This window comes from Squalius cephalus (assembly GCF_949319135.1).
Source record: "Squalius cephalus genome assembly, chromosome: 21".
NCBI lineage: Eukaryota > Metazoa > Chordata > Actinopteri > Cypriniformes > Leuciscidae > Squalius > Squalius cephalus.
Window position 1 is genome coordinate 15,564,152 of NC_137142.1, and position 23,388 is coordinate 15,587,539.

The following is a 23,388-nucleotide window of genomic DNA, read 5'->3' on the forward strand; positions in this document are numbered from 1 at the left end:
TATACATATTTTTACCACGTTTCTTATTCTGGTTCGCAGCCGCTTGCAGAGCGCCACACCATCCGCTCGTCCCACAACAGGAGCTCTCGTGCTGAAAGAACCCAGTCACAGATCAACTGTACGTGAGCGTTTGTCAATCATGATGATGATTGAGTTTCCCGATGTCATGAAAAATAATGTTATTGTCCTTAAAAGATAAACAAACCTCCCTCTGAGGATGTCCTAAATAGAATTATTTAGATTCTAGAAAATGCTAAGTTTTCTTTTATGTTTAGAATGTGGGTTATGGCCAGTATTTATTACAGTCTACCACGTCCTTGCTCCGAAGTCGACATGTGTTTGACCTTTATTTGTGAACGTGAGACCACAGACCACAATCATAAGTGCCTTCACTTGGTCTCACTCGGTTCTTGAAGAGAGTTTTAGCTGCTTAGTTCAACTTAAGATAGAACTGCAAGCCTTGAGCCTCCCTGTGGTGGAACATGGTACTACATGTGAGGGCTTCAACTCGAACCTTGTGAAGCAACTCTTGTGCAATGTTAAAGATGAGTGCAGATAAGTTATGGTGACATTTTTCATCTCAGTGTCATGCTGGGTAAATACACTTGTATGCATTAAAGATTTTTCTCTTGTCTCTGTATTTCAGTTGACAAGCTTAAGTTTGAGCCTCCCCTGAGGAAAGAGACTGAAGCGAGTGCCGAGATGGTGAGAGAAATATCACAGATTGTCAACACATCACTAATATTAATATACACTACTGTTTGAAAGTTTGGGTCAGTAAGATGTTTTGTTTTGTTTTTTCAAATGAAAGAAGTTAATACTTTTATTCAGCTAGAATGCATTTAATTGATCAAAAGAGACAGTAAATACATTTACAATGTTACAAAATATTTCTATTTCAAATAAATGCTGTTATTTTACATTTTCTCTTTATCAAAACATCCTGGAAAAAAAAAGAGACTTCTTTCAAAACAAATAAAAACCGACCCCAAACTTTTAATGGTAGTGGTGCGTGTGTGTATATATTTAAATGTATACATGAACTATATATACATACATACACAAACTCCAGAATAATCCTGCACTTAAGTAAGCTTATAGTGTCGTCCTTTAGTACGCTTGAAACCAAACATGTTCCATGCAGAAATCTGCATGAGTAGATTATTTGCACAAGTCAGGTGTGTATTGAAACCTGACTGACTTGTATTTAAATGAGTCTCTATATCAAACATTTCTTTGTTTCTTTTTTTTTCCCCAGGATGTCACTAAAGACAATGATTTCTCCTCCCCCTGGAGCCCGTTTACTGAGGGTCCCATCACCTCCAGGTAACCATTAAAAGCCCTCTGAATGACTTTATGAACCGACTTGATTCCTGCTACTGCCGTCTGCATGAAAGCGCCTCCAGCAGTCACTTCCCCGTACTGTCTGTGTCATCTCTGTATGCACTTCCTTCTTTCAGCAGCATCTCACATGAGCTCTGCCTGCATTCCCTCTGCTTTGACTGTTCTGTTGTTTTCTTTCTTTTTCCCCGTTTTCCTTTCCTCTATCCCTTTGTGCACTCCTCTGCTGAAGGAGTCTTCTGAAGAGCGTTGAGGAGGAGTTGTTTATACGGTAAAGAATTGGTTTGTGTAGCTGTTATTTAACGGATCCATAGAAACTTCCACACAGGGTTTAAAATTAACACTCGCCAAGAGCCCAAATGAGATAAAAATGGGGTTTTAGTAGTAAAAATTATTAATGAAAATGAATGCATGGTGTAAATAATTTATTTATTTATGGGTGATAAGTTTTCCATTGGCATCCAAGTTTTCAATTTCCATCCACCATTGGCAGGTGTGGCAAAAGGTTAATTTTGTGCCCTGATTACACCACACAAAAATTGCAGGTTCATCTCTCCCTGGAACAACCTGGGGATCAGTTTTTTTTCCAACTGTGTACTAAGTAGCCCTTTCTGTCTGTTTCTCTCTCTCTCTCTGTCTGACTGTGAAGAGGGCATTTGGCTCCATTAGAAGATGCTTTTGAGGACGTTGATCTGTAAGTGTGCCACTTTTAATCATTAAACATTGCCTTAAAGAGTTAATTTTCTTCTTGGGCTTGCTCACTTGGGGTTATAAGGCAACATTTTCTGTTAAACTAGTATTGAGAAATATGTGCTGTGAAAATACAAATAATTAATATTCAATTACAAACAAAGAGCAACTAAGTCACCCTCTCTCTGTTTCATCTCCCCTCTCAGTTCGACTCTTAAACAGGGAGTGCCGCCACCTCTGCCTCCTAAGGTAACTATGAGTTTGTGTATAAGCGTACATGGCTATATTTGTATTTGTTGGCATGTTTTTTAAATTCCCATTTGTTTTTGCAATTCTCTTTCCCATCAGCCCTCTCAGGCCCGGTCGAGCAGTGTATCTGACGAGTTTGCTTTGATCGAAGGCTGCCAGACCGTGCGGAGGCTCCCAGGTTCTGATAACGGGCCGGTACCAGTGGCTCGCAGACAAAGCACACCTGAGAGAGGAAGTAACACAGAACACACCAACTCAGACTACCTGTCTGTGAGCATCAGCAGCCCAGGACTGCTCTCTCACACCGCAGACCACGGTAAGACCTCACATACAATCATGTTTACGCAGGGCTGCTGTTTGTGTACTACTCTCATATAGGTGTGTTGGAGGCTATATAGAAGTGTTTTCTAACTGTTTTCTATTTTAATATATTTTAAAATGTAATTTATTCCTGAGTAATTCCATAACTCCAGTCTTCAGTGTCACGTGATCCTTCAGAAATCATTCTAATATGCTGATTTGGTGCTCAAGAAACATTTCTTACTATTATGATTAATTTTAAAAGGAGTTGTGCTGCTTGATATTTTTGTGGAAACATAATTTAAAAAAAATGTAATAGTTCAAAAGAAAAAAAGAACAAGCGTTTATCTTTTGTAACATTATAAATGACTTGAATGTCTTTTTTTTTTCAAATCTATTTTATGCAAACAATTACAAAAAAAGTCTTACCGTCCCCAAACTTTTGAATGGTATTGTACGTTGAGTTGCATATTATTGCACAATAAATCAACAGTGGGATCAGAATCCCTTGTTTATTGTGAAACCACTTACCAAATATATAAATTGACATGAAATATTGATTTGATCATTTTATGTGAGAACAAAAAGACCAAGGAGTGATACGAGAGACAGTTTGCTTGCTGAATTATACAGTGTCAGTACTCAACAATATTTGACAACTGAAGTTGACCAATCAGAATGACATATTCCAGAGAGTTGTAATAAATAATTAAACCTTTCAAATTTCTCTCTCACTCTATGTAGAGGAAGATTCAGATGGAAGTGTGAACGGAGATGTGTCAAAATCACCTCCCGGTCGTCCCCTGAGGAAAGAGAGAAAAGATTTCCCAGTAAGTGTGTGAGTCTTTGTGGGTGTGTGTCCTGTTGAGAGGAGTGTGACGCAAGAAGAGAATGTGGCTCCACTACTCATTTTTTCCTGTTTCTTTTTATAGAAACCTGCTATTAACGGCCTACCGCCCACTCCCAAAGTCCTGGTGAGTGACATCATCATCACATACCTTATGCTGATTAAATGCTAATATCTGCCCATGTCAATATACAACAGCTGTCTGCTCAGTCATTTATTTGAATTCTGTGTTGTTATAACTGCCATAATCTCACATATTACCTGTCTGTGTGTCTGCAGATGGGAGCTTGTTTCTCAAAGGTTTTTGATGGTTGTCCTCTTAAAATTAACTGTGCCACTTCATGGATTCACCCAGATACCAAAGGTAAACTCCTGGTAACCGATATATGGCTTATACTACATCTGATAATATTTTGTTTATATTAAGTAAATCCGTTTTAAATGCTACAAGGGAATGTAGGCATCACAACATTATAATGTACAGTATGAAAATAATATTGATTTTGAGATTTGGTAAAACTTTTGTTAAATTTACAGTGTTATTAAATTAAAAAGGATAGGGTTGATTTTTAAGGTCTAAACATTTTATATGTTTTTGAAAGAAGTCTCTTATGTTCACCAAGGCTGATTTATTTAAACAAATACAGTAAAAACTATTTTGTGAAATATTATTACAATTGAAAGTAACTGTTTTCTATTTGAATATAGTTTAAAATGTAATTTATTCCTATAATGGCAAAGCTGAATTTTTAGCAGCCATTACTCCAGTCTTTAGTGTCCTAAGAAATCCTTTTATTATGTGATTTGATGCTCAAAAACAGTTGTTCTGCTTAATACTTTTGTAGAAACTGTGATTTATGTTTTTCAGAAAGTTAAAATAAACAGCTGTCACTTTTGATAAATTTAATACTGAATTAAAGAATTAATTTATTTAAAAAAAAATCTAATTTCAGGCTGTAAACATTACTAATTGTGTTTGGTTGGGTTTTTTAGACCAGTATCTGATATTTGGCACTGAAGACGGTATCTACACTCTGAACCTAAACGAGCTACATGAAGCCACCATGGAGCAGGTACTGTCTAAACTCTTGCGACTCACCTTTACCCTCGACTCCAAAAAGACCAGCAGGTCTATGAACTCATAAACTGCTGTGTGGATGTGTTTCAGTTGTTTCCACGGAGATGCACATGGCTGTACATAATCAATAATAATCTGATGTCATTATCAGGTGAGTGAGAGTGATGTGGGGGCAGCTCTTCTGTCTTTCTGTTACTGAGATTCTCTGCAGTACCTACATGATCCCTGTCTGTCTTTCTTTCTCTCTCTGTGTTCACGGCTGATTTTACTGCTTTGCTGGCTCCTCTAATGCCTAAATCACCATAATCAGAAGGTAAAATGTCAAACCTCTGTCTTCTATGGCACACGCTCACACAGCTAATATCACATCATTTCTAGTCTCATTCTTACTCTGATTCTGATTTTGGTTCAACTTGCGTTACTACAGCTCAGCTTTTCTATGTGCAGGGAGTAATGACTATTCATTTCTGTGGGGCATTATTTCCATTCTCACAAGCACAACTGATGAATTATTTCATATCCTGTGTGTAGTCATACCCTGTGTATTGTACGTATTTTATGCGTGGTATCTCTCGTTCAAAGGGAAGACGTTTCAGTTGTATACCCATAATCTGATTGGGCTGTTTGAACAGCTCAGGAAACCTGGACTGGCCACTCAATTCCACACCCACAGATTCCCTGACAGGATACTGCCCAGGTACACACACACACACGTGATTTGCCATGATCTATAAGCAATATAACATAAAGAAACTCTGTGAATGTTGTTAGCCTTTCGATTTTCTAAAGAAAGTATTATAAAACTTGTTTTTGGCTTGTTTTAAACCCAAGAAGCAAAAATTGTGTAATACATTTTATGTATTAACATATTTAAATGAAAAAGAGGATAAATTTATTGTAAATTATTTATAAAATAATTGGTTACAATTTACAATAAGGTCCCATTAGTTATTGTTAGTTAATGTATTAACTAACATTTACCAACAATTAGCAATACATTTGTTACAGTACTTGATCTTTAATCTTTAGTAATAGTTAATCTTTGTTAACGTTGGTTCATAAAAATACAGCTGTTCTTTGCTAGTTCATTTAAGCTTAGGTCCATTAAATTATATTAACAGATGGAACTTTTGATTTTAATAATGTATTAGTAAATATTGAAATTAAAATTAACTAAGATTACTAAATGCTTTAGAAGTATTTTTCATTGTTATTTCTTGCTAATTATTGCAGTTAAAAATTTTTAACAAATGGAATCTTATATATAGACATATACAATTATATTTTTATAATTTTATTTATTATTCATTTTTGTGTGTATGCAGTATATTATATATTTATAAATTAAAATAAAGATAATATATTTTTAATTCGTTTTTGTTTTTAAAAGTATATTTATATTCATTTCCGTTTTCAATTTTAGCACTTATCATATTTCACTTAGTTTCTGAAGGCAACATGTCTAATGTCTACTTTTTCCATCTAATATTTGTATTTAATTTAACAATAAGAACACTGGTGTCTGCTTTACAGGAGATTTGCTCTCACCACCAAGATCCCCGACACCAAGGGATGCCACAAGTGTTGCATTGGTAAAGCTTTAAACATGCACTCTAGTACACACCCAAACACACACACACTCGGATTGAGTTTGACCTCCTACTCTCTTTCTCTCTCTGTCAGTGCGGAATCCGTACACGGGTCACAAGTATCTCTGCGGAGCTTTGCAGTCAGGGATTGTTTTGCTGCAGTGGTACGAACCCATGCAGAGATTCATGCTTATTAAGGTTAGACACGAAGGAAAGTTGTATTAAATCAAGACTGAATAAAGAAAAAAGATGGCATATTATATTAAGAAGATTTTAAATTTCTCTCTCTCTCTCTCTCACAGCACTTTGATTTCCCGTTGCCCAGTCCGCTGCGTGTGTTTGAGATGCTGGTGGTCCCTGAGCAGGAGTATCCTCTGGTGTGTGTGGCGGTCAGTCAGGGCACAGAGCCCGGACAGCTGGTTCGCTTCCAGACCATCAACCTCAATTCCTGCTCGTCCTGGTTCACTGAGGTCGGCTCAGGTATAGCTTACACACAAACACAAACGCACACACTTTGCTCTGTTCCTATACCTTGCTGGTGAGAACTGTCAAACGGGCCTAGTAAGCAAAATTATTGATGTGTATTTATCTGGGTGTAGGTGGTAACCAGGTTGATACAGTCCATGTGACACAGTTAGAGAGAGACACCGTACTCGTGTGCCTGGACAGTAAGTGACAACTTTGAGCACACGTTGATGAACCTTTTTTCACAGACGTAGCAAATACATTAGCTATTGAAGATTTCCAATGTTGTCTTTCCTCTGTTCTTGTGTGTGTTTAGAGAACGTAAAAATAGTGAACTTGCAGGGAAAGCTGAAGTCTAATAAGAAACTGGCATCTGAGCTGAGCTTTGATTTCTGCGTCGACTCCGTAGGTGAGAGATTTCACCTCTGCTTTCATCCAGCTGTGATATGCTTTTAGACTGTTATTTAGTATGTGTTTGATGTGTGTGCGTAACCTTCTATATGTGTGTGTTTGTGCCAGTGTGTCTCCAGGACAGTGTTCTGGCCTTTTGGAAACATGGGATGCAGGGGAAGAACTTCAAATCAAATGAGGTGAACACACACAATAGCACTCTGTCTCTCTTAAACACCTTGAAACAAGACTGATAGGTTTCAGCAAGCTGTAGTAAACTGTCAAATAAAATTAAAGAAATTACACTACTGTTTGGGGATTCAAAAGACTCGCAAGGAAGCATTACATTGATCAAACTTAATCAGACATGATTTCTATTTAAAAATATTGCTGTTTTTTTTTACTTTCTACTCCTCAAAGAATCCTGAAAAAATGTATCACGGTTTTCACAAAATGCAACACAACCGTTTCAGCTTTGAAAATAATAATAAATGTTTCTTGAGCATCAAATCAGCATATTAGAATGATTTCTGAAGGATCATGTGACACTGAAAGACTGAGTTATGATGCTAAAAATTTATTTTACTGATTTTTTGTTTGTTTGTTTTTTGCCAAATAAATGCAACCTTGGTAATAAAAATAGAATATAATTCTTTCAAAAATAACTTACTGACCCCAAACTTTTGATTGGTAGGTTTATATAATTAAACTTATATAATAAATTAATAATTTATGCATTTGGCAGATGCTTTTATTCAAAGCAACTTACATTGCATGATTAGTATGTATTTATTTATCTGTTCATGCATTCAAACCCATGATATTAATGTTGCTTGCTCTGTTTTGATCACAAGCTCTTTAATATCTCTGTGTGTGTGTGTGTGTGTGTGTGTGTGTGTGTGTGTGTGTGTGTGTGTGTGTGTGTGTGTGTGTGTGTGTGTGTGTGTGTGTGTGTGTGTGTGTGCACATTTGTATTTGTATCGTGTGTGAGATGATGTTTCATGTTTCATGGCTCTATAGCATGTAACAATAAAAGACCAAAGGTCTTCTGGAGGTGAAGCACTGTCTTTATGACATATGATAGTGTGTGAGTGTGTGTGTGAGACACAGATGACAGGGTGTGATGGATGATGTAAAATTCATGTACAATCAGAAAGCTCCAGCTGGCCAGAGTAATAGATTAAATTATTCAACTGTTTTTCTCCTCTCTGACTCCACTGAAAAGCCCTCTGCACCTACACCCCTCAAAAGATTGTGTCAGTGTGTGTGTAGGGTGAGCTTTACAGCCTGCCAGATTGTGCACCTGCTTTGCCACTCATTGTTGTTTTGGAACATGACACGTGTGATATTTTCAGCCATTGTTTAAAGTTTTTCAGATGGGAGTAGTGAAGCACAAATATGCACGAAAAACAAATCTGTTGTAGCATTGCTAATCTGACATTGCAGCCTCCTCATCATAACACTAAAATGCAGTCAACAAAAAACAGAATAAGTTACACAGTTCATTTTAAACTGACTGTTGTACCATATGCAAATGAAAACTGCAAACCGTGCAGCACAACGCAAATTTGGTGTGTAAGCGAGAAATGGGTGTGAGACTAATGAAAAGGTGAAACAACGCTTAATGAAATGAAGAAGACTAAATGAGCTGATTGTGGACATGAAGAGTTCTCTAACTGCCGGTAGAGGTGTGTCCACTGTACAGTTATGTCTCTGGGCACTGTTACTTTCCTTTCATAAATTCATTTAGGCTTGGCATTTATAATAAATATTGTTTATATGAACACCACTTTAAGCTATGCTATGCACTGGTATTTTACGTTATTTCCGAATGTAATAATAATAAAATGCAACTTATTTGTTTTTGTTTTTTTGTTTTTTTCAACAACACAATTTTGCCCTGACTATTCCGGCGCATTGTATTCTGACAAAGATCACCTGCCTGCCTACCTCTAGAAAGAAAATGTATACACATTATTCGTGTGTTTAAATACAATCATTATTACAACTAATTCATTGTTATATGATTGTTTATACCTTTCCGACATGTCTCTGTTTACTGTTTATTTGAACAAATAATCTTTTTAGGTTTGTTGTTGAATTCCCAGGAGCTTTACAGTTATTTATTCATTTTTTTGCATGTAGTTTTTTTCAAATGTAAGGAAAAGTACATTTTATTACAATCTCTTTTGTTTTGTTTTGATATGCATAACTGTACAACAGTGTTATAATAGGGGCATTTCATTTGTTTATTAAAGAATATTTCCACTCGTCTGCAGGTGACACAGGAGATTTCGGACCCAAGCAGAGTTTTCAGACTCCTGGGATCAGACAGGTTAGAACCAGATCAAATCATTTCTGTCTCTCTCTTGCCTTACATCATCACCTTTTTCCCTCTAATTCTTTTCTCCTGGAAACATTACTCTCCGCTCTCACATCTTCCTAGAAACTCTGCATGTAGTCTTTTGTCTTCCACGCATGCAGTGGACAGAAATAGAGACATGTGGAGGAAAAAAGCCAACAGGGAGAACATGGTGTCCCGGCTGGGCTTGTTTCTATAGTGAGGGAAGCCCTGGGTCAGGTTTATTGGGGGGGACCTGAGCTTTGTGTGACATACGGGGTTAAATAAGGTCTGTCAATTTTCATTATTATTTTTAATCTATTGACAGCATATATATATATATATATATATATATATATATATATATATAAAGAGTTCAGATGCAAAAGCCTCTAAGTGCCATCTGAAATTTTCTTCCAGAATGATCATTTTTATAAAGCTTGTATATTGAAGTTAAGTAATTTCACTTAAATGACAATTAGTCGGTAATTTGCATTGCCATTTAAGTGAAATTATTGAACTTAAATGTACGAGCTTGATAAAAATGATCATTCTAGAAGAAAATTTCAGATGGCACTTAGAGGCTTTTGCATCTAAACTCTTTATATATATATATATATATATATATATATATATATATATATATATATATATATATATATATATCATAATAACTATTTTGTTTTAGTTTACAAGGCAAAAAAACTATGTACAATATCAACAAATGTAAGAAAGGGCAGTCAAGGTCATCCTTATTGTTGAGCCCTGTACTGACAGTTGTGATTAATAAAAAAAAATTAAAAAATGCAATAAAAAATCTACAGGCAAGTTGCCTCAGCAAAAAAATAACACAAAAAAAAACAAGAGTAGGCACTTCTTGCATTTAAAAAACACCAGAACTGAACACAAATCTCGACCTCTATGAAAACGCGCAACAGTTTCGTAGGTGAATTGTATATTATACAATATACTAGGGATGTGTACAGGTGTTTTTTCTTTTGCTTTTAAGTAAAATATAGAAAGAGTATTGCAATAAAAGTCACTTTTCTCCTTAACCTCTTACTGTTTCTGTTGCCTAAGCATAGAATAACTAAAAACACTGATGTGCCAAGCCATCAGAACCGAACCGAAAACCGTGGTTAAAAACCCGAGATATCTATTGTACCGTGGGCTAACTGTATTGTTGCATCCCTAATTGACACCACATACACAATGGCCTTGTACCACCCCAAGACCCTCTTTAGCACATTCTGTCTCTCTCTTTCACTCTCCCTCTGAGATCTCCATATTTTATTTACACTGGTAGTGCCAGGCTGGTGTCTGTGTGCTGTAATTTCATCTGTCGCCTGCTGCTGAGGACACCACCATCCTCACGCAACCCCTCTACGTTCGCATAATCATGGCTTTCTTCCACCCTTTTACACACATCTCCTGTATATGATACGTGTTGCTTCTGACAAGTGTATGTGTGTTAATATTTGTGGGCTTCTGTGCATTTTAGGGTGGTTGTTTTGGAGAGCCGGCCTACGGATAACCCTACCGCTCTCAGTAACCTCTACATCCTGGCTGGACATGAGAACAGTTATTAGCTCCACCTCCTTCAGCCATTCAGGCACGCTGCACCTGGAGCCGTTGCAGGAACGGCACCGATGCAGGACAACCACAGCTGAGCTGATGAGCAGACTGTGTTTAGTGCTAAATCTCACTGCAGCCTTATGCCATACACCGCCCACCGCCAGAAACCCCCGGACTTCTCAACACTTCAGGCATTCAAAATCAAATATCATGCAGTTCTACAGCAGCCTGTCAGATTTGTGCAAATCAAGCAAGTAATCGCCAGAACTGCAAGCAATAGTGTTCAGTATTCAATACTAATTTTTTTTTTGTAACCCTATTAAATGTAATCATTCTAAACATTTAAAAAACATTAAAGCTGCAAAGATTAGATCATTGAGCAAAGAGCGTTGCTGCTCAAAAAGTGCCATATAAGGGAATGGTTTTATTAAACGTAACTAACTTGGGAGGTTTTGTGTTAATGTGGATTTAAAATGTCAGGTTTTCATGCCAGCTAATGGGGAGAGTTTTGGGAGAGTGAGTGAGTGTTATTTATTCAGCAGAGTCGTGTGAGTGAAGCATCTCGCCCTCATGTTACTGAGTGAATATTTTTCTGCTGCAGGTCATTTTATCCTTGTTTTTTTTTTAGCTCTTATTTTCTCCAGCTGAGTAATATTTTAAAATATCAGTTATCTCTTTTAAAAGCAACTTTAATTCAATACTTGCACCATGTAAGCACTTTTGTACATGATCTTTTTATATTTAAAAATGACAAAACATGGGAGATGCGAGGTTACTGTGATATCTCAAGTGTTTCCGTTGCTTTAGGTTTATGTATGTAGCTTTTGTAATAAAAAGGCAGTTTTTAACACTTTGGGATGTTTTTGATTATTTGTGTCATTTCAGATAAATCTCCACACAAATATAGTGAAAGCCTCTTAAAACCAACATGTTTTGACATGCTCACTAGGAAAAAAAACTTTGTGTGTGGGCTGATTATTGTTTGTAATGGGCAGAGTTCTGTTTTTGTTGTCGTTCTAATTAATTCAAGTACACTGATGTACCCAGAAGTACTTTTTACAAGTTTATAGTGTAGTGTGTGATCAACTAAGGGAGTTTGTTCTTACACCTTAATAACAAACAAAATCTCTTGCGGATATGTGTGTGGGAGACAGTGTTTGAAGGGATAATTCATCCAAAAATGAAAATTCTGTCATTTACTCATGCTCAAGTTGTTCCAAAATCTGTATGAGTTTCTTCTGCTGAACACGAAAGTACATATTTTGAAGAATATGGGTAAACAAACAGTTGTGGGGCACCATTGACTTCCATGGTATGGGAAAAAAAATTCAATGGAAGTCAATGTCATCAACCGTTTGGTTTCAAACATTCTTCAAAATATCTTCCTTTGTGATTAGCAGAACATAGACATTTATACAGGTTTGAAACAACATGAGTAAATGGTGACAGAATTTTCATTTTAGGGTGAACTATCCCTTTAACAAAACTTTTATCTGCGTGCACGTCACCACGCGCTCGCTCGCACCGGTGGGTATGTGGAGGTTGAAAAAAGACTGCGTTGTATTTGATTTGTCCTCGGATGAAGGGATTTACGGTCCCACTGCTCTCGGCTCGTAAATGACTGATCTGAGGTCAGCTTTTGCGGATTGTTTCGAGCTTTTATCGTGTTGCTGTGCAGACTGAAGCGCGCGCAGAGTGGAGGCGGAGTTTCGACTCGGTTTCTACGGCGACCGGCCGCTTGTAAATAGCGTGTTTTCTTCTCCATGCGAACTCAAACACATTCTTGTTGTACGCGGACACACGACTGCATCTGTCGTCAGATTCACTCCACACAAACTTCTCCGCTTTTGTGACACATTTCGATCTCAGGAAGTTGCGCTTTGTGTACGCTTTTATTTTTTAATCGTAAATCAAATATTTGGATGAGACATTGGAAGGTAAGCTCTCTCTCTCTCTCTCTATTACATAATAAGATGTGTATTGTAGTTTTTTTTTTATTTTAGAATTCTTCTTGGTAACTAGAATTGATCTTGACCACAATCATGTTACATAACAGTGAGACTTCAGTTACTCAAAATACATATTGTCATATAAACTTCTAAGAAATTATTTCAGAAATAAAATTCAGTGGCCAGCTGATGTTTGCCTAAAAAAATAGTGTGAGGAATTAAGTTTGTTGTCTCTTCCTTAAAGGGGCTCACAACAATTTCTAAGTGTTATTTTTTATAAAGGCAGGGGGCCCAGAACACTATTTTGGTAACACTTTATTTTAAAATGTCCTTGTTGTTACAAGTTACATGTACTTAGTTGTACTTATTTTTGTAATTAACTTACACTGTAACAGGGACACCTTAAAAATGCTACTGCATTTTTTTTTTAACCTATATCCCTGTATGTGTCATTTACAAGCCTCATATTTGGCTCCAGGTTGTTGTTTTTTTCACATTTAGATCAACATCAAGGTGAAACAGTATCTTAAGTGTGTTCTGCTGGTGTCACAGAGATGGAGAAGTATGAGAAGATCAGTAAGATTGGTGAAGGCTCGTACGGCGTTGTGTTCAAATGCAGGAATAAAGACACCGGACAGATCGTCGCCATCAAGAAGTTTGTAGAATCTGAGGATGATCCCATCATTAAGAAAATAGCGCTCAGAGAAATCCGCATGCTGAAGGTAAATGCTCAGTCTGACAGTTTAAACCAGCCTAAGTGGTTTGCTGGTCTTAGCTGGTTTAAGATGGTTCCCCAGCCTGGGCAAGCTGGTTTCTTAGGATGGCCAGTTATTAAATGCCCAGAACCCCTTTAAAACTAGCCAAAAGACAGTAAAACCAGCAAATCTGTTTAGGCTGGTTTAAGATTTACTATCACCATTAGTACACTTGAAGAATAGTATAAGCAGTATTTTTGTCTCATTAGTCAGCATGTGGCAGTAGGATGTTTCAATAATCAGTGTCTGGAGCTCTTGTGTGATTTTCAAACTCTTTCCTTTGAGCTGAGAGCAAAGCTGTGGCCCTTTGAAGATCTGACATGTCAGCCAACACTGGCTTACCAATTAATTTCACTCAGTTATGCATGAAGGGATGGATGGATGAATATTCTTGTTGTTCCCTTCCCCTCCCTTGAGGGTATTTTTATTATTATTTGGTCAGTCATGATAGCAGGCAATTATACTGTACCACAGATTTTGGACCATTTATTTGACTTCGGGCTGTAAAAATGTGTGGTTTTGTTTTTCTCTAAACGTAGTGCCAGTTTATTCTAAGTTCACAAGTAAGTTAATGTTTGTATGTTTAATGCAGCTGGGGTGGATGGTGACCTAAAGCTTATTTATATATATTTTCAGTTTTCATTTTATTTTTAGTTTGTCATTTATGTGCTTATGTCATTTTTTAAAAATAATTCTATTTAATTTTTTTATTTTTTTCAATTTTAGTTTTAGTAATTAGTAATTTAGTAAAGTAGTTAGACTCATTTTATTTTATTTGAGCTGTATTTCAATTACCAAATAAGATTTTTTTTAAATAGGTTTAGCTAACAATAACAACACTGATATGGGGTGTGTTTGTCATTGTGTGTGTTTTAATGAAATGCATAAGACATGAAGCTGCTTGTTTAACATGTAAACACACACTTAAAGGGATAGTTCACCCCAAAACTGAAAATTGTCATACTTTTTTCCAAACCTGTATGAGTTTCCTCCTTCTACTCAACACAAAAGAAGATATTTTAAACATTGTTGGTATCCACACAGTTGAGGGTAGCTATTGACATCCATAGTAGGAAATAAAACCAATGGGTGCTGTCAACTGTCTGGTTACCAACAAGGTTTAAAATATCTTCTTTTGTGTTGAGCAGAAGAAGGAAACTCATACAGGTTTGGAACAACATGAGGGTGAGTAGGCTACCGTAAATTATGACAATTTTCGATTTGGGGTGAATTATCCCTTTAATCAAATGTAGGCCTACACATTAAGGGCCAGATTTACTAACATCTTGCGCCAACCCTCTTTTGGCGTTAAAAAGTACTGGTAAGGAACGATTTACTAAAGACACGCAATGAAAAATTAGCCCTGAAAAGGCGTGGACCGTTTGTGGGAGTTTCCCTTTCAGGCGCAAACTTTATCGGATGAGAGTGTTTAAATGAATAACGCAAGGTGATTTACTAAGGTTTGCGCTCGTCAATGTACTGGTGTTTGCGTCATTATTAACCGTCCAAAAAAGTACGTCTTAAACCAGACACGAACTGGTAGATTGCGTTGGTCATTTAGGAAACGATCTGACTGCGTCTGTGTTCTTTAATGTGCAGAACTTTCCACTCCCATCGGCGCTGTTTGGAATTGCCCTCTCACGCTAATTTGCCCTGTTTAGTAAATCTGCCCCTAGGTAGGGTCCAAAAGTCTCAGACAGCATTATAAATATGGATGTTTTATCATTTGAGCTGTGCAAGTATATGCAGTAGCCTATTTGGTCACTAGATTTGTGACATTGTCCATGTGAACTCTTCTGTACTATCATATGTTTTTTCTTCCATTGAAGCACAAGATGTTCATCTAATGCTGGAGAACATTATCATTACGTTTTACACCAACTTGTGGCATTCATTTTTAAAGCAAGGGGGGCAAACTAAATACTAAGATGTTTGGAAAAACTTGATTAAATCAGAATTAGATAAGAAGCATTTTCACTTGCAGTCTTGGACGTTTTGGATATATTTCCTCCACATATATATCCTAATTTGTGCTTTACATTGTGTGTGTGTAGCAGCTGAAACATCCAAACCTGGTGAATCTGATGGAAGTGTTCAGAAGAAAGAGAAAACTGCACCTGGTGTTTGAGTACTGCGACCACACTGTCCTAAATGAGCTGGACAGATACCCACGAGGGTGAGAACACACACACACGCACACGCAGACACACCTATAAAACAGCTCTGTGTTTCTCACACTAACAGACATATTGTTTTTGTTGCTATGACACCCAGCATGTCTTTAGTGGAATGTTTACAGCAGGATGCATTTGCCCTCTGTGGTGCACTTGACTAAGACGCTGTTAAACATTTAACAACATTTAACTCTTTCTGCCGTCCTCTTGATTTACGAGTCAAGAACCAACAAAGCTCACACAAAAAGATCACTTGTACATGCACATACACACTGAACCTATAGGGTTAGAGTGGAGTTCAGAAGGAGGGTTGAGATAGACAGAAGGGGCAGTGAAGAATGAATAGTCAATGGGATAGTTCACTCAGAAATGAAAATTGTCATTAATTACTCACCCTCATGTCGTTCCAAACATGTAAGACTTTCGTTCATCTTCGGTAGACAAATGAAGATCTTTTTGATGAAATCTGAGATTTCTGTCCCTCCATTGTCTACGTAACTGACAATTTGACGATTCAAAAAGTTCATAAAGAGATCGTAAAACTAATCCACATGAATTGAGCGGTTAAGTCAAAATTTTCTGAAGAGACATGATCACTTTATATGATGAACAGATTGAATTTAGGCTTTTATTCACATATACACATTCATCAACACACATCAGTTGTGGTAAACGGAAGCTCAAGCATGTTTGCTTGACGTACGAGAACCATTGCGGTTCATTCGTGTGTTACGCAGCAGTTTGAGCTTCTGCAAGAACCAATGAGGTTCATTCTTGTGTTACGCAGCAGTTTGAGCTTCTGCAAGAACCAATGAGGTTCATTCTTGTGTTACGCAGCAGTTTGAGCTTCTGCAAGAACCAATGAGGTTCATTCTTGTGTTACGCAGCAGTTTGAGCTTCTGCAAGAACCAATGAGGTTCATTCTCGTGTTACGCAGCAGTTTGAGCTTCTGCAAGAACCAATGAGGTTCATTCTTGTGTTACGCAGCAGTTTGAGCTTCTGCAAGAACCAATAAGGTTCATTCTTGTGTTACGCAGCAGTTTGAGCTTCTGCAAGAACCAATAACGTTCATTCATGTGTTACGCAGCAGTTTGAGCTTCTGCAAGAACCAATGAGGTTCATTCTCGTGTTACGCAGCAGTTTGAGCTTCTGCAAGAACCAATGAGGTTCATTCTTGTGTTACGCAGCAGTTTGAGCTTCTGCAAGAACCAATGAGGTTCATTCTTGTGTTACGCAGCAGTTTGAGCTTCTGCAAGAACCAATGAGGTTCATTCTTGTGTTACGCAGCAGTTTGAGCTTCTGCAAGAACCAATGAGGTTCATTCTTGTGTTACGCAGCAGTTTGAGCTTCTGCAAGAACCAATGAGGTTCATTCTCGTGTTACGCAGCAGTTTGAGCTTCTGCAAGAATCAATGAGGTTCATTCTCGTGTTACGCAGCAGTTTGAGCTTCTGCAAGAACCAATGAGGTTCATTCTTGTGTTACGCAGCAGTTTGAGCTTCTGCAAGAACCAATAAGGTTCATTCTTGTGTTACGCAGCAGTTTGAGCTTCTGCATGAACCAATAAGGTTCATTCTTGTGTTACGCAGCAGTTTGAGCTTCTGCAAGAACCAATAACGTTCATTCATGTGTTACGCAGCAGTTTGAGCTTCTGCAAGAACCAATGAGGTTCATTCTCGTGTTACGCAGCAGTTTGAGCTTCTGCAAGAACCAATAACGTTCATTCATGTGTTACGCAGCAGTTTGAGCTTCTGCAAGAACCAATAAGGTTCATTCTCGTGTTACGCAGCAGTTTGAGCTTCTGCAAGAACCAATAAGGTTCATTCTCGTGTTACGCAGCAGTTTGAGCTTCTGCAAGAACCAATAAGGTTCATTCATGTGTTACGCAGCAGTTTGAGCTTCTGCAAGAACCAATGAGGTTCATTCTCGTGTTACGCATCAGATTTGAGCTTCTGCAAGAACCAATAAGGTTCATTCTTGTGTTACGCAGCAGTTTGAGCTTCTGCAAGAACCAATGAGGTTCATTCTCGTGTTACGCAGCAGTTTGAGCTTCTGCAAGAACCAATGAGGTTCATTCATGTGTTACGCAGCAGTTTGAGCTTCTGCAAGAACCAATAACGTTCATTCATGTGTTACGCAGCAGTTTGAGCTTCTGCAAGAACCAATGAGGTTCATTCTCGTGTTACGCAGCAGTTTGAGCTTCTGCAAGAACCAATAACGTTCATTCATGTGTTACGCAGCAGTTTGAGCTTCTGCAAGAACCAATAAGGTTCATTCTCGTGTTACGCAGCAGTTTGAGCTTCTGCAAGAACCAATAAGGTTCATTCATGTGTTACGCAGCAGTTTGAGCTTCTGCAAGAACCAATAAGGTTCATTCTCGTGTTACGCAGCAGTTTGAGCTTCTGCAAGAACCAATAAGGTTCATTCTCGTGTTACGCAGCAGTTTGAGCTTCTGCAAGAACCAATAACGTTCATTCATGTGTTACGCAGCAGTTTGAGCTTCTGCAAGAACCAATGAGGTTCATTCTCGTGTTACGCAGCAGTTTGAGCTTCTGCAAGAACCAATAAGGTTCATTCATGTGTTACGCAGCAGTTTGAACTTCTGCAAGAACCAATAAGGTTCATTCTCGTGTTACGCAGCAGTTTGAGCTTCTGCAAGAACCAATAACGTTCATTCATGTGTTACGCAGCAGTTTGAGCTTCTGCAAGAACCAATGAGGTTCATTCTCGTGTTACGCAGCAGTTTGAGCTTCTGCAAGAACCAATAACGTTCATTCATGTGTTACGCAGCAGTTTGAGCTTCTGCAAGAACCAATAAGGTTCATTCTCGTGTTACGCAGCAGTTTGAGCTTCTGCAAGAACCAATAAGGTTCATTCATGTGTTACGCAGCAGTTTGAGCTTCTGCAAGAACCAATAAGGTTCAGTCTTGTTACGCAGCAGTTTGAGCTTCTGCAAGAACCAATAAGGTTCATTCTCGTGTTACGCAGCAGTTTGAGCTTCTGCAAGAACCAATGAGGTTCATTCATGTGTTACGCAGCAGTTTGAGCTTCTGCAAGAACCAATAAGGTTCATTCATGTGTTACGCAGCAGTTTGAACTTCTGCAAGAACCAATAAGGTTCATTCTCGTGTTACGTAGCAGTTTGAACTTCTGCAAGAACCAATAAGGTTCATTCTTGTGTTATGCAGCAGTTTGAGCTTCTGCAAGAACCCATGAGGTTTGTTCTCGCGCGTCAAGCAGGTTCGGTTGAGCTTCTGTTTATGTTCGCTGATCAAAGTTTATATGTGAATAAAAGCCTAAAAGAAATCTGTTCATCATATAAAAGCGATCAAGTCTCTTCAGAAATTTTGGACTAAACCGCTCCATTCATATGGATTCGTTTTACGATCTCTTTATGAACTTTTTGAAGCATAGTAGTAGTTGTGTAGACTGTCAACAGTAGGACAGAAAGCACTGAGATTTCATCAAAAATATCTTCATTTGTGTTCCAAAGATGAATGAAAGTCTTACGGGTTTGGAACGGCATGAGGGAGAGTAATTAATGACAGAATTTTCATTTTTGGGTGAACTATCCCTTTAAAGTAGAAAATGAGGTTTGTGTTCCTGTAACTGCATTGTGATGCTTTTGTGTGTGTGTTCACTCAGTGTTCCAGAGCACATGGTTAAAAGCATCATCTGGCAAACACTTCAGGCTGTGAACTTCTGCCACAAACAAAATGTAAGAATTTCAAACTTGTTGCCGCTCTCTCCCACTCTTCTCAACAGTATTATTTTCTCAGAGTTAATTTAAAAAGGTTTAAAATATAAAGGCAGCTGCATTTATACTGGTTAAGAAAAGTGCCATATTATAAAGACATAATATTGTTTCTAAAGTTAAATAATTAGCTTTTTAATTTTTTACCTGTATTAAACCAAGTTATTACAATCTTATCTGGAAAAAAATTACTTTATATGAAGTATTCAAATTTTGTAATGTTAAAAAATATTTTCTTTAATAAAATTCATATTGTAAGTCAATCATGTTAACTGACATTTACAAATGATTAAAATGTTATTCATTAAAAATGTATATTATATATTTTGTTCATTTAGTCTACAAATAAACGCTTTTTATTTATTTATTTTAAAATACAATTACAAATCTAGTATAATGTAATACCAAATTTTAAAAATCTGGATGCCGCAACTATGTAATTGTATCTGACACTTGAGACCTCCAACATCATTTGCCTTGAACTGTATATTTGTTTCATGAACAGTCAAGTATGATAACAATAGTGAAGTGATGATGAGGTTATAAAGGTACGCATTCAAGCGATGTCATAATTACCATAATTCACATGGTACTAGAAGTAGAAATTTACTGAGAGCTATGACTTGTACCACGTGGCCGCTGTACCACCTGACCACTGCAGATTTAAGGTGTGTTCGACTTGAAGCAGTGCTTTTTATTTACAATAATTACGACATGGCGTGAACGCAGCATAATAACATTAATAACCAGAAGAGGCGGGATCCAGATCCAGCCACTCCAGAATTGCACCTATTTAAGTGGTTCCACCAGTTTTCAGTCAGTTTAATATTAGTAATTCGTCTTAAAACATCTGATCTAAAAACAATATTAAGGCAGTGGTTCTCAACTCTGGTCCTGGGCACCGCTCTACACATTTTGTATGTCTTCTTTATTTACCCATATATGAAGTTGGGTATCATGAGCTTTTTAGAAAAGATCTCCACAAACTGAAGTGAGTGTGTCAGATAAGAGAGACATACAAAATGTGCTGAGCGGTGGGTCCCCTGGACCAGAGTTGAGAACCACTGTTTTAAGAGACTCAGATTGATTTAAAAATGTGTGTTTCAGTGTATCCACAGAGACGTGAAGCCTGAAAATATTCTCATCACCAAGCATCAGGTCATCAAACTCTGCGACTTTGGCTTTGCCAGGATCCTCAGTGCGTGCAGTCCATACACTTAAACCACACACACTCTGCACCTTCACCGTTTCATTCATCTAATGGCTCACTCTTTTTTTCAGCGGGTCCATGTGATTATTACACGGATTATGTAGCGACGCGGTGGTACAGAGCTCCAGAACTGTTAGTGGGAGACACACAGTACGGCGCGCCAGTGGACGTCTGGGCAGTGGGGTGTGTGTTTGCAGAGCTGCTCTCTGGCGCCCCCTTATGGCCGGGCAAATCTGATGTAGACCAGCTGTATCTGATTAGGAAAACTCTGGGTAAAAGACACACATGTGACTCTAGCTGTTCATATTATGTGTGAATAGATGCATGACATGAATGCCTTTTTTTTTCGTGTTGTTGTGTTCATAGGCGAGTTGATTCCTCGACACCAGCAGGTGTTCAGCACTAACCAGTTCTTTAGCGGAGTTTGTGTCCCTGAACCACAGGAGACGGTATGATGATTATTAACTTTTCATTCAGCATAAGTTCATTTCTAGAGGTCTAGAAAGTAAACGCACTCTACATGTGTCTTATGCACAGGAGCCTCTTGAACTGAGGTATCCAAACCTGTCATACCAGGCACTGAGCCTCATGAAGGTCAGTTAAACACACACACACCCTATTCATTCAGAAGTCTACTATGCACTCAGAAACAGTACCAGCACCTCTCTGTCTCTCTCAGGGTTGTCTGCGGATGGATCCGGCTGAAAGGTTGTCCTGTGAGCAGTTACTAGAACAGCCATACTTTGACAGTCTGCGAGAGGAGAATGAGAGTGCGACACGTGAACTGGACCGAAAGAGACGCATACGCCAGCCACGCAAACACCTGCCTCCTGGGGTCTGTTGCCATGACTACAACACTCACACCTAGGGCTGGGCCGTATGACCCTTATAGTGTGCGTTGATAGTTCGAGCTGATGAATTTATTGATAGGGTACAGAGGGACTAAGGCGCATTGGGGTAAAAGGTGCCTTTGATTTTATTTTCCTCTACACTATGGTCCAAAAAGTTGATTCTGCGCTTTGATTTTGAGCGTACACTGAATTTGAATTTGATCATATTTAAATAATATGATATTAATCATTAATCATTTGTTACTACTGTAAATCTATATTACATTATTATGGGATCTCCTTTAATGCTTTCAGAATTTTTACTTTTAAAATAATTTTGTTTGTATTTTCAAAATATATTTTTATATTAACATTTTAACGACAGTATATTTATTGAACAAAAATGAATTTTTATTTATTAAAATAAACCGAATATAGTTTTATATATAGTAACTTTGCTAAAGTTATTGTTTTAAACAAGTATTAACTTAGACATTATTAAAATCTATTTTAGCTGAAGTATATGTATAAATAATGTGTGACTGATAATAATAAGTGTTTCTTGAGCAGCAAATGATGCTAAAAGTTCTGCTTTACTATCACAGGAATAAATTACATTTTATAATATATTACCAAAATAATATCTGTTATCTTAAATTGTAATTATATTAAAAATTATATTACTGTATTTCTGATCAAATCTTGGTGGACATAAAGAGACTTCTTTCAAAAACATTTTTAAAAAGACCAAACTTGTGAACTCTTTTGGGAATATTTCTTTCTTTCTTTTCACCCAAAAATAACTATATTGTGAAATAAACCGTTCATTTAAAATTACTTTTTGTCATACTGCCCATCCCCACTCTCACTCTCATAGAAATCCCTGGTTTATTTAAATATTTCAAATGCCCGTTCTCTGTCTGTGTAGTATCTGCCTCAGTTGGCCAGCAGTACTGTCTTCCCAGCCGTGGAGAACAGAAAATACTACAACAACCTGCGCAAATTCAACTGTCATCTGCCCAACATATGATGGACGCCGACTCATCAGGAACCCGAGAACCGAGCGTCCACCTCCCAGCTGGTGTGTGAGATAGACAAAGGGCTCTGCTCTGCCTGTAGAACAATGTCACACTGCCAAAGCAAAGACTCACAGAGGCATTTCTGTAATATGTAAAATGACAACAGCAATAATAATAGCATTAAAATCGGATGTTGTGCTGTGCTTGATAGTTTGATTAGAAACTAACATCAGTGCTGTAGAAGAGTTTGCTCTGTGGGACAGATTTTTTTTTTTTTAACCTCTATTATTAGATACAGATATTTTTCTTAATTCTAAACGCTAATGATGCTTCATGTATGTTTGAAGTGTGTATATATGACAATAATTTGTAGAAACGTTACCAGGTGCAAAACAGAATCTGCAGACTTTCTCTGGAGAAAGACTTCTGCAGAATGCATTTTTTCGTAAAAAGTGTAAAACGGAATTGTGAGTTGCTGAAAGCAAATTAGCCAAAAATATTTAAGAAATGAACACAGAAATGAAATTTGAGGATGTGTAGAAATTGTAGAGAAATCTGTGGCTCTTTCTGTGTGTTCCTGGACATAACCCTGCGTTTTGTTTGACAACATTTATTACCCCATTGTGGACATAATGATCTTTATTGTTGCCTTTACGACTGGTGCTACTAATTGAGCCACTGTCTCGCACCAAATGCCAAATTCCAGAGACATGATTCACAAACGTGTTTTTTTGAGTTGAGATGTATAGATGTAAAATCAAATCGTTTTTGTTTGTTTTCAGACTAAATCATTAAAGATATTTCTGCAACATATATTTGTTTCTATAGCTTCTT

General features: G+C 37.5%; 2 protein-coding genes across 8 annotated transcripts in view; both read left to right on the forward strand.

Annotated features, from left to right (window-relative positions):
• The window catches only part of map4k5 (mitogen-activated protein kinase kinase kinase kinase 5), a 32,230-nt gene extending 20,515 nt beyond the window's left edge, over nucleotides 1-11,715 (forward strand). The window contains exons 14-33 of one of the 4 annotated variants that reach the window (XM_079856054.1): nucleotides 40-118; nucleotides 647-705; nucleotides 1,259-1,326; nucleotides 1,991-2,035; nucleotides 2,238-2,280; nucleotides 2,380-2,596; nucleotides 3,325-3,410; nucleotides 3,513-3,554; nucleotides 3,707-3,791; nucleotides 4,421-4,500; nucleotides 4,596-4,656; nucleotides 5,085-5,202; nucleotides 6,039-6,097; nucleotides 6,189-6,292; nucleotides 6,397-6,574; nucleotides 6,694-6,762; nucleotides 6,876-6,968; nucleotides 7,079-7,149; nucleotides 9,229-9,284; nucleotides 10,792-11,715. In XM_079856054.1, the coding sequence (XP_079712180.1) occupies nucleotides 40-118; nucleotides 647-705; nucleotides 1,259-1,326; nucleotides 1,991-2,035; nucleotides 2,238-2,280; nucleotides 2,380-2,596; nucleotides 3,325-3,410; nucleotides 3,513-3,554; nucleotides 3,707-3,791; nucleotides 4,421-4,500; nucleotides 4,596-4,656; nucleotides 5,085-5,202; nucleotides 6,039-6,097; nucleotides 6,189-6,292; nucleotides 6,397-6,574; nucleotides 6,694-6,762; nucleotides 6,876-6,968; nucleotides 7,079-7,149; nucleotides 9,229-9,284; nucleotides 10,792-10,879 (1,701 nt within the window). In that variant the 3' untranslated portion in view covers nucleotides 10,880-11,715. The remainder of the gene's footprint in view (nucleotides 1-39; nucleotides 119-646; nucleotides 706-1,258; nucleotides 1,327-1,990; nucleotides 2,036-2,237; nucleotides 2,281-2,379; nucleotides 2,597-3,324; nucleotides 3,411-3,512; nucleotides 3,555-3,706; nucleotides 3,792-4,420; nucleotides 4,501-4,595; nucleotides 4,657-5,084; nucleotides 5,203-6,038; nucleotides 6,098-6,188; nucleotides 6,293-6,396; nucleotides 6,575-6,693; nucleotides 6,763-6,875; nucleotides 6,969-7,078; nucleotides 7,150-9,228; nucleotides 9,285-10,791) is intronic. The other 3 variants (XM_079856055.1, XM_079856056.1, XM_079856057.1) reach the window with 3 other exon arrangements.
• Nucleotides 11,716-12,356: 641 nt separating this feature from the next.
• Nucleotides 12,357-23,366, forward strand: cdkl1 (cyclin dependent kinase like 1 (CDC2 related kinase)). Of its 4 annotated transcripts, none has more exons than XM_079854438.1 (10): nucleotides 12,357-12,802; nucleotides 13,367-13,536; nucleotides 15,624-15,745; nucleotides 19,387-19,459; nucleotides 20,603-20,693; nucleotides 20,777-20,977; nucleotides 21,072-21,154; nucleotides 21,243-21,299; nucleotides 21,385-21,540; nucleotides 22,464-23,366. In XM_079854438.1, exons 2-10 carry the CDS (start codon nucleotides 13,369-13,371, stop codon nucleotides 22,563-22,565), a joined length of 1,053 nt encoding a protein of 350 aa, XP_079710564.1. In that variant the 5' UTR covers nucleotides 12,357-12,802; nucleotides 13,367-13,368; the 3' UTR covers nucleotides 22,566-23,366. The 4 variants fall into 4 exon arrangements, with proteins under 4 accessions (XP_079710564.1, XP_079710565.1, XP_079710563.1 ...); XM_079854439.1 differs by having other exon boundaries at nucleotides 12,387-12,802; nucleotides 13,293-13,536; XM_079854437.1 differs by having other exon boundaries at nucleotides 12,389-12,802; nucleotides 13,316-13,536.
• Nucleotides 23,367-23,388: the final 22 nt, after the last annotated feature.

Excerpts from the sequence above, each read along its gene's own strand:
- cdkl1 (XM_079854438.1), top strand. The coding sequence starts at position 13,369 with ATGGAGAAGTATGAGAAGATCAGTAAGATTGGTGAAGGCTCGTACGGC. Across the intron at positions 15,746-19,386 it reads CTGGACAGATACCCACGAGG|TGTTCCAGAGCACATGGTTA; the intron begins GTGAGAACACAC and ends GTGTTCACTCAG. Across the intron at positions 19,460-20,602 it reads ACTTCTGCCACAAACAAAAT|TGTATCCACAGAGACGTGAA; the intron begins GTAAGAATTTCA and ends TGTGTGTTTCAG.